This window comes from Zosterops lateralis, assembly GCF_965231275.1.
Source record: "Zosterops lateralis genome assembly, chromosome: 13".
Lineage (NCBI taxonomy): Eukaryota > Metazoa > Chordata > Aves > Passeriformes > Zosteropidae > Zosterops > Zosterops lateralis.
Genome location: NC_139773.1, coordinates 382350 through 395560, shown reverse-complemented (window position 1 = coordinate 395560; position 13211 = coordinate 382350). Strand labels below are relative to the sequence as shown.

The following is a 13211-nucleotide window of genomic DNA, read 5'->3' as shown; positions in this document are numbered from 1 at the left end:
GTCAAATACTACACTAGCGTATGTAAAAGTGTATTTCCAGCTCTGGGATTTAAATTCCTAGAGCATAATGAGAAGGGGCTATTTAACCATTGTCTCGGGTACAATGGGCAGTGAAATGGCAAGACTATTCTATATATACTGTCCTCCTTACTAAACTTTATCGTGCAAACCAATGCAAGATGTTTGTTTTCTATTTCTAATCGCTTAAAACCACTTGATTTGGCAAACAGTTTTTTAAAGCTGAAACACAGTGAAATGTGGTGGTACTGGTAGTACCTACGTTCTTGCAGTGGACATTGAAAAGTATTGATTTGTTACAGCAACATGCTGGGAGTAAGTTTGCTTATCACCCAACTGGCAAATAAGCTAATCTTCGATAAATATGAACATACAGAAGTCCAGAAGAGTAAACTGGAAGATCATCTGAACTTTGACATGTGCAAACAAATAGGAGTGAAAAAGACTTTGTTCATTATACTGTTTTTAAATTTTACCTAAGTAGCATAGCAAGATAATTGTGCATTGAAATGTAGTTACCACTGTGATATGCTTGAGAAGAGCTAGCTGGTACAATGTAAGCCTCAACAGTGATATCCGAATCTCCTGGCCTACATTGTAACCACAAGTAAGCCTTACCTCATAATGCTTTCCATTGAGGTCTGTTGCTATTTTACTGCTGTTTTTTGATTCAAAAGATAGAAACTTTCTGATGTGTGTGTCATCTAGGGTACAGGGGAAGCAGCCAGGGATATAAAAGCAGGTGAAAAATTAAGAGATGGGATGTCAGTTTTCACTGTAGGAGGGCTGTTAAGCACTCAGAATAACAAGATTAAAAGATATAGAGCCAAATCCACCCCTGCTGTCAATTAACTTCTGTATAATGACGTTAGAGATAATTTGGCCATTTATATTTAATCTGATTTGCATAGATGGGCAGCTTAAAGTAGGTGGCTGGAATGGAACACCATTTCATGCAAATCACTTGCCTAAGTATTGGCCTGGTCTGATTGAGAGCAGCTGTTATCTCTTGCATTTTAGTATCACCAGATCGGAGACATCAACCATGCTTAATTATATGTATAACCACTAAAGCCAACAATGGAGCTCATTCACAGTTGATGACAGGTAAGAACTTTCAGAACAATGTAAGTTCTTAGTCCTAAAGGGCCCTTAAAAGTTGTTGGTTTTTTTGATTAAAAAAAAAGAGTTGGTTTTGGCAGATTTTTAAAAATTATTTTTAATGTTCTGACTTACCTGTGGGGAATTTTTTGTAACATAATAGGAATCAAATGCCACTACACACCAGGGAAAAGAAAAAAGAAAAAAAAAAAAAAGCACTAGTGGCTGGGAAAACAGATTGGTTTGGGCATGTAACCGTCAGTACAAGTATGATATTTGAACAGATGTTTGCTGCACTCTTGGTCTGATGGTAAATCATTCAGTTGATATTTTCCTTACCACTGTAGCTTCTTCCTTCCCTCTTTTTCTGAAACTGTGCTTTAATATCCTGTATTGCTAGAATGCATTTCCTTGATGTTAAATTCTGATGTTTGCTTATGGCTAATAAGCCTTGTTGCCTATGTTCTCATCGCAAGGCATTTATTTTGTGTATGGGCTATATCTTACAATTTTTGTAGCTCAGGGCAGTGCTGGTTTGCAGCTAATTAAACCTGCATTTTAAATGTTAGAATTTGAATAAGTCATCTCTTACAAATCTGCGAATCAGCACTTTGTAGAATGTTTTTACTACATATCCAACACACTTAATAGGATATTTTTACTATGTATACAATATATTTGCTTTCACTATTTTTTTTTTAATGTTTGATTTTCATTGTTATATGCCAAAGTAAAGTGAACTCCTATTATCCAATCCTGCTGCCAGGCCAGGATAATTAGAAGCTGTAGGGAAAAGCATAAGAGAATTCTCCAAGTGTTTTTATTGAACTTGCTATCTTGTTGAGGAAATAATGACCACTGGCATACTGCAAATAAGGAAGTTGGGAATTTTACCCTGTTCTGTTCCGATGTGCATGACTGGAAAGTGAGCTTATAATGGGTCCTTCTTCCCCGTTGCCATCCTTTCTCACTCAGACTTCTTCTTGCTGTTGTTGTAAGAGCTTATCCTTCTGCAGATGTTAGATAATATGATTTTGTCTCTCTGCTTCTTATAGATCCTCCTTTATTTTTTTATTTTTCCGTCAGTAGGGTTGTGGTGCTCTAAAACATCCCGTGAGCCCTCTACTGGCACGTTCTGCTTCTGCTTTAGGCTGTGGTAGCGGTTTTTCCTTCCCAGCTGTGCTCGCTTGAGCCTAAGGAAGCAGGTTAGCCGCTGTTAAATTACTTTAATCTTCTTGATTTTTTCAAAATTAGTTAATGTGCGAAGGAGTCTTTGTGTTCACTGCTGTACCCGGCAGTTTGGTACCTTTGGTCCTGAACTCACATCCTCGCTAGGCACGGTGCAGAATATTTCCTGCGGAGCTCCCGCTGGAGCGGGGCCTGAGCCCGCCGTGAGGCTGCACCCGGTCGCGCTCCCCGGGCGGCCCGGCAGCTGGCAGAGCCCGCTGGGCTCTTGGTGCGCCGCCCGTGCGCTCCCCTGTTCCCAGGCTGTCTGCGCTGCCAGGCAATACGGCTGCGCTGCCCAGCGCCACCGGCTGACGCAGAGCTGCTCCAAAACCTGGAGGTGCCGAGAGGAGAGCCTTGAGTTAGTCCCCGAGGCAAGAGGGAGCTGCATTCTGCTGGGAGCGGCTGTTCGAGCTTTGGGTTATAAAAGCTCCGTATGCCTCTTAGAAAAGCGTCTGATAAGGGGCAGATTGGTATCCTTGTTTTTTCACACCTGCCTGTGATTTTAAAGCTTTGCTTCGCTTCCTGGCATACTCCAGTCAAGCCTTTGCAAAGATTTCCCAGATTGTGGCCTTCCTCACTGGGCAGGTGCAGTCCAAACCAGTTCAATGCAGGCGCTGGGATACGGAGTATATGTGCTCTAAATGCCTACAATACAGAGGAATCCAGCTACTTCTAATGGGATGCATTTGCAGAGAGGAAGAATTCCTCATTTAAGATGGGTAATAAGCAAACAATATTTACTGATGAACAGCTAGATGCCTACCAGGTAAGATATCTTGGTTTGCATCAGGGGATGGAAGGGAGTAATCTACATATGCTTATGATTTGGGTTTTTGTTTGGTTTGGGGAGTGTTTTCTTTTCCAATATAATTGAAAACTTCCCTTGTAACCTGCATATATGTATTCTACTGTTCCTTCCAGCAGCTGTAATAATATTCTAAGGCTAGGTTGTTGAATATACTCATTTAATTCCCTCTCTGTATAGAGGGAGAAGGGTCATGTCTTCAGTGCCTGAACTAGTAAGCAGAATAAAGATTGTGACTAGCTTGACAGAAGTCTAGCTAGCACCTTCCCTCCCTGATATCTTTGCTGACAATAGAGTGGCAAAGAGAAAAATAGATTTGTCTAAATTCACTTCTCCTAAGGGTAAGTCACAGAAATATGCTTAATGTAATTCCAAAATAGGTATCGTTATGCTTGCATCCACTCCTGGAAAGCAGTTTCTTACCTCATCATAAGTAAGTGTTCATTTTATATCAGGGATAACTTTGTACTTGTTTATTTACTTAACATTGCATCACCTGCTTTTAAATAGGGTAAAAAAAAACCAAACAGTTTTTTTTCATGTTTCAGCACACTGCAAAATCTCACTGAAATGGATTGCAGAAAGTCGTCTGCACAGTGGGCATCTTGAACAAGTTTCTGAAGATACAGTGAGGCAAAGTGTTGAGTAGAAGTATGTTAAAGAAGGAGGTAGCTGACTACTTATTAAGAGAGGCAGCCAGGGTTGGCTGCATTGCTCTGTTCTCCTACATGAAATGAAAAACAGAATTTGCAGCACAGGAGATCAAGATTTAGTTTATCTTGTGATAACCAAGGGACTGGGTAACTTAATAACATTTTACCTTTGTGATCTTTGATTAAACCCATTGAAGTAGAAACTATTATTTTAGTTACTAGTTTTATTTCAAGTCACTGCTAACATGGACTTGTCACAGGTGTAAATATTGAGCTACAGAGTGAGGCCAGGTGTATAGGCTAAAATGCTTTCAACCGTTATTCCACACTGAAAGTAAGGCATAAATTATGTGATTTTATAAATACCTAGTGGGTTTTTTGTCATTGTAGGAAATGTGACAATGGACCTTCTTAATTTCCACTTTGTCACACTTCTCACCAGCAGTCCGTAATGTATTAACCTAAGTTAATGATCTTAGACATAGCAATCCAAGATCCAAAAAAGCTTTTTCACATCTCTGCTGGATAGGTGAGAGAGAAATCAAAGATCTGTAAAGCACTCGTGTCTGTCTTCCTACTAACAATAAAATTGAACACAGAACAGAGCACAACTGCAGTGAAACAAAACAAAATCCAAATGTAATTAATGTTATCTTCTTGACATAAGCTGGCAAATGCAAGAGCTGAAATGTCATCCCTAATTCAGTGCTCTTCATGTAGAAATTGCCTCTCTCTAATGGCTTTTGCAGCCCCTGCCTTTCATAATGCCACGTAATTGATCTCCAAGCCTGGCAGGAGTTGGGCCCAGTGGACTGAGTCGCCTTTGGGATTTCTCTGTTACAGGCAGACTTGCAGTTCATTAGTGTAGAGCTAGACAATTTTTGACTAGTAATAACACTTGTTATGTTTGGCAAGTACTATAAAGTAACAAGTTTCAGGACAATAACTGACCTGTAGAATTTGCCAGGAAGGAGCGTTAGCCTCATGCTGTGAAGAATCAGATAAAGATATCATTTTGATGGTGATTTGCCTCTGATCCATTAGTTTTGCATCCCTCTTGAGTCTTTTAAACAAAAAGATCCTGGGCTGCTGGAGTCACCCACACAGAGAGCTCTTGCCTCTCCACGGCCTCCTAGTGGAGAAAGCATTTTGTATAATACAACTGGAGCTGTTTGACTTGGTGTTTGCCATCTTACCTGCCTCCTTCTCATTTGTGGAATTTCTTCAGAACAGAAAAGGGAAGAACAGGGCAATGTTTCCATAATTTTTTGAGTGCAGTCTTGAGCCAGCAGCTGAGTTACCGGGGCTTCTAAACCATGGGCCAAAGTAAAACACTCTGTACCACAGTCCACCTTGCAACAGTCTTTTGTGCATATCTGTTACCCCAGTGACCAGGAATGCATCTACATATAAATTACTTTTATAAATTGATCATTGAGTCTTAGTTTTTCCTAAAGCAATCTCTTGTGAATTTATGTGTCTGTGAGTTATACTGTACTTCTTACAACAGTAATCTAGGGTACAGTGTTCCTAGTATCAGCATTCAGAAGCAAGTGTGTCAATCTTTTTTGTAAACTATATTTTGGGTGTGGGTTTTTTTTGGTTGTTTTTTTTTTTTTTTTTTTTTTTTACTTTCTCCCAGTTCCTATTGGAAGACTGTTCTAAACCTCACTCACCTTATGATTAGATTTATCATTTATTTATTGAAATATATTTCTGAACAGTGTATTGTCTAGTTGTAACTTCTGTTATTTCTGTCTTTCGTACAAATTGCTTTGAGCTAATAGCACCTAATATTGTTTCAGGAGGAAAATTTTTATAATTTAAAAAAATTCATTGTGTTTTACATGTTTGTTTCATAAAAGACACTATGAGATGAAAAAGTGAGAAGTTCATGCGCTAAAGTATGGTAAAACCTATGCAACTGGCTGTGGCTTTGGCTTTAGAGAATGAAGATTAAGCTGCAGAAAAATCACCTGCTTGAAGAGCTAGGATACATACATCTCAGATCACTCGTGCAATATTAATGAAATAAAATAAATCTAATAGTTTGATTTATCTAAAACTTTCTGAAAAGCCTATGTGTCCACCTTTTTTGCATGTAAATTGTCATATTGAAGAGCCACTTTTTAGCAGAACTTTTAACTTTAAAGAGTTGTAAATGTGGTCACCCACAGGATGACCTCAGTGTTTTCAATGGACAATTTTTTTAAACACTCCTAATTAAGACTGGTGATGGGTAGCCAGTTGAAACTGTTTGTACAAGAGACCTGTAATAGAACTTGATAATCCTAAACCATTCAGCTTTTTTTTTTTTTTTTTTTTTTTTTATTCAAGTAGATAGAGGCAAAGTAAAGAAAGGAGATTTGCAGCTTTCCAGGCTAACACCTTGTTGTATCACCTGCTGTTAGGATCATATCATCTGTTATTATGATAGTGTTCTTGTTGTCAGGTCTTTATGTTTTCATAAGATTAGTTAAATGTTTTGCAAATTAGGCTTTTGCTAGCACTGGGTTGCTCATAGAGATTCATGTAATCTAAAATACTGGCCTTGTAAGAAAAGGAATTTTACTGACCATTTATCATTCTTATGCCCTGGTTGTGTTTTTGAGTTTGGTTTGTGGTTTTTTTTTTTTTTTTTTTTTTTTTTTTTTTTTTTTTTTGGTGGAGGGGGGTTGGTTGTTAAGGGTTTTTTAATATAAAAAATGTGAAATCTAACCAAGGTCTGGTGAGGGAAAGGTAAGTATTGGTAGGCAAGAAAGATGGGTTTTGTTGCAATAAAAGAACATTTTAAAATTAAGGTTTTAAAAGCTGCCTACAGATTTTGGAGGTCAAGTCTCATACTGAGAAAACAAAATAGACTGAAATTTTAGGGTGCTTGAGTGACGCTGTGCACAGATGCTTGAAGCAATGGAAAATACAATTATTCCCTAAAGCAACATCAGAACCATTTATTCACCTCGATGCACAGCATTTCTCACTGTAAAACAATTGTATTGAGTAGGAGATGCAGAGAAACTGTACTTGGGCTGGAGACAAACTCCTGCACTGTTCAGTCAATCTGATTCCCTTTTCTGGGTTTACTTGAATTGAGAAATCTGAATTCAATACTAATTCAGTGATTCTTTTTTGTTTGTTTGTTTGTTCTTGGGGTTTTTTAATTTTCCTTCTAGAACTTAGAGATTATAAGGCATATTACTGGTTTTGTTGCAAGCCATTTGTATTTATTCGTTAGTGGTTATTATTTATTATTTTATTATCATTATTATTTTTATTATTTTATTATTTTATTATTCGTTCATTATTTACTTTGCATTATTTAATGCAGTGTCAAAACAAACTGATGTTTACCCTGGCAGTCTTATAGACAATATTGCAACACAATATAGTATGATGAAGTAATTACTTTCTTCTTTTACACAAGAATTTCTCTGTTACAGAACTCACTTTTTTCCTTTTGAAGTCAAAGTGCAATTCAACTATATTTCATGAGAATTATGCAAAACCAGATTAAACAAGTTATGTTCTGTTCTGTCAAGAAACACCATTTATAAAGTAAAACAGGTTCATCAAGCTGTCTTTTAAAAAGCCGTGCTTTATTTCATCCCAGGTCTTGGAAAATTAACCCTTTGCAAGAATACAAGGAGTGCCTTCATAGGTTCCCCAGGATCTTCTGTAAAAAGTATTTTCCATTTGATACAGTATTGCTGTTATTGTGCAAGTAAAAGTATCATGGTAATGGAGCAAGTGTTTTGTGGAAATATCCCTTGTTCAAGTTCTGGTTTTATGGTACCTTTTGATGCATCTTTAGATTGAACAAAATTACTTTTGTCAGCAGTTTGTTTCTTTTCAGTCCTTGCTAATGTCTGACTTGTTTTTACTCCCCTGTTTCTGTATGAATACATAAACCAGTTCTTAAGATGCAGATTTTTCCTTTTGAAACTCAGTAGGGTGTTCTGGTTGGTTTGGGTGTAATTGTAATGTATATATGATGATAAGTACGGGTGAGCTCTATGGTAAAATTTTCATTGGTGTTTCGAGGCAAACAGCGTTTTTAACTCATTGACTCTATTAACTCTTTATACACTAACAGTGATGAAAATACATAAATATCTTGCAGACTTAGTCTTGCACAACTCTATGCCAGTCTTACTTGTGTGGAATGTAATACAAAAGTATTGCGTTTGTAAAACATTACCAGAACAGAGTTCATTCGCTTCTGGTAGCAGATTTTTGGTTGCTTCACAGGATGATGTTTTGGTGGTGTTTTGATTAAATGCTCTTACACACATTTTCTACTTTGGCACAGTACAAAACATAATTTGTGATTTTAAAAAGGAAACCTCTGAAGTAATTTGCTTGAAATATTACCCTTTAGAGTGCTGTGGCATCTAACAGTTAGCATTTTTTAAGAACTGCTCTCTCAGATAGCTATATTATTTACAGTATCTGCATTATCTGTAGTTTGCTGGCTTTTGTTTGAGGCTGTTGTTTTGTGGTTTTTTTGTTTGGGGTTTTTTTGGGTTTTTTTTTTTTTTTTTTTTTTTTTTTTTTTTTTTTTTTTTTTTTTAATATATTTCCAGTGATTTTGTAAGACTGCTTTATATTATTTTCTTATTTATAAAAGTTTTCAATGAAGCTGTTGCAGGATCAAAGTAAACCTGACTTTATGAAACTTATGAAACATATACAAAGCAGAATATACATGTGTTGTCTTAGAAGAGAAATATGCATTTAACGGCTTTCAGAAACACTGTTTCACAGCATATTTGAGTATTTCTATTATGTATTTCTATTCTTTCATTCTGTTGTTCATTTCTTCAGTTTTTGTTCTGTAGAGGTGTGTTTTGCATACCACCATGAAATTAGCTTTATTTCAGAGCTGTGCTTAATGCACAGTACTTGTTTCCGGGAGTGGTGATTGGTAACCTCCCATTCACTGGGCTCTGCTGCCATTCATAAGTTGTGTGATGCCCTCGGGAACTGGCAATCCATCCCCAGAACAGCTGACACTGGGCTGAATGGAGCCACACCTCCTGGTGTGCTGGATGGACACTCTACAGACAGTTAAGTAGCAGCATTGTCAGAGCATTAGCCTCTCATTTTTTGTTTTGTTCAAGTCACTGTAGAACTCAATACAAAGAACCAACCAAGGGGTTTGCAGTCAAGTCTTGTAGATGAGTAGGTAGGGTAGTGGACCACCATATTTCAGTCTGTTCTGTCATTCTACATTCATCTGACATAGGAAATAAAATAATAAAACTAACAGCATGTGCTCTGCCATAAAAATAAGTTTTAAGAGCAGAAACTGTTAATTGTATTTTACAAGCAATGCTGAGTGACTTGCAGAGAGTCCAGTTACCAGCCACGAGCCAAGCTACCTGTGGAACCTAAATACACCAGCTGTCTGCCTCTTCTCTCTGCAAAGTGTTTTAAGAAGAAGTTAAGTCATCTAAATGCTAAATTTGAGAATCAGTCCCATTATACAAGGTCATGAATGGAAATCAATGGGAATTTTATTTTCTATATGCTTGATTTTATTCACTGTTACAAGGTCTTAAGTAGATAATTGCAGATTTGTTTTAGTGGTATCCTACCTCCAAACAACCATCAGTGACCTCATGTTGGACTTCTAATTAACATGATTATTAAGTGCACAAGGACAGACTGAGTGGGAGAGTTGATTTTAGAAAAGGTGCATGTTTGTTGTCAGGGACTGGAATAGGTGACTGTCAAGGCAAAGCTTCTGTTCTAAAGGAGCTAAAACACCCAAGGGCCTGCTGTTAGCAGAAGTCTTTCAGACCATTGTATAGCACTTAAAATAAAGGCAATAATTCCCAGGATCAATTCTTGCCAGTAACGTTGAACTGATAAGAATTATGAAAACCCTGGTAATGTTTATTTGTTCAGTATTTATTTCTGCATTTCTAGTAGGACTTCCAGTCATTTTAGTGTCCAGACAGAACAGACAGATTGCTTTTTATGCTCTTAGTAAACTCAAATACAGTCCACAAAATAGCAAATGTGTTTCATGATACCTCTGGCTTCCAGAAAAATCAAAGTTATCGTGTACATAAATGACAAATGCTTTCCGGAGCCCACTTCACCTTTCCTTTTGAGAGAGTGAATTTAACATGTTATTTTACTATTTATTGTCCTTCATTGTATATTTTTCTGTATGAATGAAGTAGCCAGAAGAAAATTGGATTATTCACCTCTGTGTTTCTTTGGACAAAAGTCTTGAATTAAGTCTTGAATTCAAGTCTTGAAGTTCCAGCAACTATAAAATGTAATTATGTTATTTAGACCTTTTTTCCATCATGATTTTAATCCAACTGAGGACTGTGCTTTCAAAAAAAAAAAAAAAAAAAAAAAAAAAAAGAGGAAAAAAGAAGTCAGTCCTGCACCTCTTTTGTGCCATCAATAGATACTTGTTTCACCTTCATCTCTTGTACCAGCACTGCCAAAGCTATCTTCTAAGTCACTAAAAGGAAATGATCCAAGCTGGAAATGCATCCATTATTGCTAGGTTCATTTACAAACACATTAGTTCCTTCTTTCAGAGTTCTCTGATGCAGTTTTTCTGCTCATGAAGGTGAAGTCTGAATAAAGGAACAGGCAGAAAAAAGAAGGTGGGAGAAGCAAGAGGGATGACTGGACTTCCCTGTCAGAGGTCATGTGGAGCTGTGAGTTTGCATTTGCCATTTGACACCAGACAGGCTTTTTAATGGTAAATTGTTTCATAGGTGGTATCATCTGACTGGATCAAAAGTATAGGCCAGGTCACAGTGAGTTTGTGGTGCTTTGACCATGAGTAGCTTTAAGATCTCTCTTAAGAGTGAGACCATTCTTAAATTTTTGATGCCTTTCATCCCTGATAATTCCATGCAATTTGCAGTTGTAATTGAAATGGAGCTGTCTGTAATGGTGGTCAGGCAGACAGTTGCAACTACTTCTGCTATAGAGGTTTTCAGGATTAGTGGAGTTTAGATTACATTAGTAAAAATTTTGTTGATCAAAAAACAGACAGGCAGCAATGTTCATTGTCAATGTCATTAAGCAACTCAGAATAAAATATAAAAAATGTATGGTTTTGTGAAAAAAAGTTTATTATCTGACCTCCTACTTTGTCTTCCAATAGCATTTTTGCAGGACTCCTGCAACTTTTCCTTTTAATCTTTGTCTCCATCTGTATATTGCTTCCATATCACCTTTCTAGTTAAGTGGCTGCTGTTTCCCCCAGCCTGTATATTTACAGATGATTGCTACTGAGGGCATTACAATTTTTTGTGAGATTACACCTGCCCTTTCTTAGTAAATGAAGCATCCTTAAGTGACAATTTGACTGTGTTGGTTGTGTGGAATTAAGGAAGACTTGACCAGCTGGCTCTGATGTCACTTTGTGCAGTTGCAGACAATGTGACATCAGTGTCAGCAGCTCTCAAGGTGCTTCCTCCTGGGCCTTGTAACTGCGCAATCCACTGAAGGAAGTGCTGCTGCACTTTGTATGGAGTAGAGCAAGGCAGCTCAATAATTAATACCTGTGGTACTGATCACGTTCCTGGACACCTGAGACAGGCTGTTTGCTTCTGCCAGTGGGGATCCTTTGCTTCTCCCCTCCTGGAAGAAGCAGGCATTTAGCCCAGTGACTCTCAGCTTGAGACGGAAATACTTTTTCACTGGCTGACTGAAGAGCAAGACTTTGACTGAAGAGTGTCAAAGTAGTTGTATGTACTCTTTAAGTATGACTTACCAAGTCTGATACTGTTATCTTGTCATAAGCTGATTTTCAAAGATGATATATTCTAAATATCTTTACATTAAGGGGGAAAACTACAAAGAGCTGAATTGTTATGCTAATGCCCTGCCATATCACATGAGTCTGTGAGAGAGGTGGGTAATCAGGAAGAATTTTCTGTTTTGGTGGTTGTTGCCTAAATATACACCCTCAGGAGTTGGCTCTAAAATTGAGTTGCGTATTCTCTGGATTGATGAATGGTGTTCTCCTAAATACATACTAGTTAAGAGTGGAGATTAGAGGATTGATTAGGGGATGGGACTGATTATTGTTTCCTCACAACACCTGAAATTATAACCTTTTCTGTGACTGACATAGAAATACATGAAATGCAAACTCTTCCACTGCTCATATTCTGGTTCTTTGGTGAGGTGTTTGAATTCTAGTATAACACAGGTGTTCATTAAGTGAATTAAACCAATGTCAATTTGGTTACATTACAGAGCCATTTAGAATGCAGATGAATGCTTGTATGCTCTTCTCTCAAGTTTAGCAAGCTCTACTTTTGCATGTCAGTAAGTTATTTCTAGTTCTGTGATAGCACAGGGAGAGCTGAATGGTTTTCTGCTGTTTAGAATAGGGGCTGTCCATTTAACCATGCTCCTAAAATAGAGGAATTTGCAGCCTTCATCAAAGTAACCACAGTGCAAACTGATTGTTGGGAAGAAGAGTTAATAACTAATAAATAGCCACATAATTTTATTATTAAACCAGTTGTCTCCAGCGGGGGATACTTCAAGTTAAAAGACAGTTTTTGTCATCTGTTTGTTGTTTATAATTTTCCATATTCATCTATTGAATACTTTTGACATATACCTTCTTTTCTGGATTTAATTTTGTTTCTGGTCTGGTCATTCCACATTGGAAAAGTATCTCAGCAATCTGATTTTTTTTTCCTCCTGAACTATCATATTACCAATATCTTTCTTTTTACTGATAGGCCTGTCCTTGGAATATTTCTGTTATTTTATAGTGTATATTGCTTTCTGAATCAAAAGTAGATGGCACCCAAATGGCATCTTTAATGTTTTTCTATCACATCTGAGTTTCCTTCCAATAGGGTGAGAAACATATCATTGCAGTTGTTCTCAATATTTCTGTTGTACAATGACACATTTTGTTTCTTTAACAGGATTGCACATTCTTCACTAGGAAGGAAATCCTTCGGTAAGTAAATAGTTTTAAATTTCTTCTTCGTGATCCATGTGGAAGGGGCTAAATCTTTTTATCTGTCTTGTGAGGAAACAAGATAAAGCCAGTTATTTTGCAGGAATTAATGAGAACAGGACTGGATTTAGGATATAATGTATAATTGTCATAAGGTGGTGATTAGCTTAAGGTGAATATCATAAATATTTTTTTAGGATCAGTGTCTTGTATGAAAGGGATTTGCTGCTTCTCTGCTCAGAGATACCAGTGAGGGCACGTCCTGCAGTCAGTGTAGAATCCAGAGGTGTTTCTACATGTCTGAGGTGAAGTTTTAATGAGCAGGAATAAAATGGGTAATGACCCCCTGGTTTATTAGCACTTACTGATTTAGCATCTCCCTGTCTCCATGAAGGGGCAGCCAGGTACTGCTGGGCACTTATTTACACTGCAGGATGCTCAC

At 37.4% G+C, this 13211-nt stretch overlaps 1 protein-coding gene across 1 annotated transcript in view; it reads left to right on the top strand.

The window, feature by feature from the left end:
• Positions 1 to 13211, top strand: part of ACSBG1 (acyl-CoA synthetase bubblegum family member 1) — an 89564-nt gene that overhangs the window by 52628 nt on the left and 23725 nt on the right. Inside the window, exons 16-18 of the mRNA XM_083870643.1 lie at positions 2374 to 2816; positions 3032 to 3112; positions 12735 to 12769. Of these exons, the coding sequence (XP_083726769.1) occupies positions 2374 to 2816; positions 3032 to 3112; positions 12735 to 12769 (559 nt within the window). The remainder of the gene's footprint in view (positions 1 to 2373; positions 2817 to 3031; positions 3113 to 12734; positions 12770 to 13211) is intronic.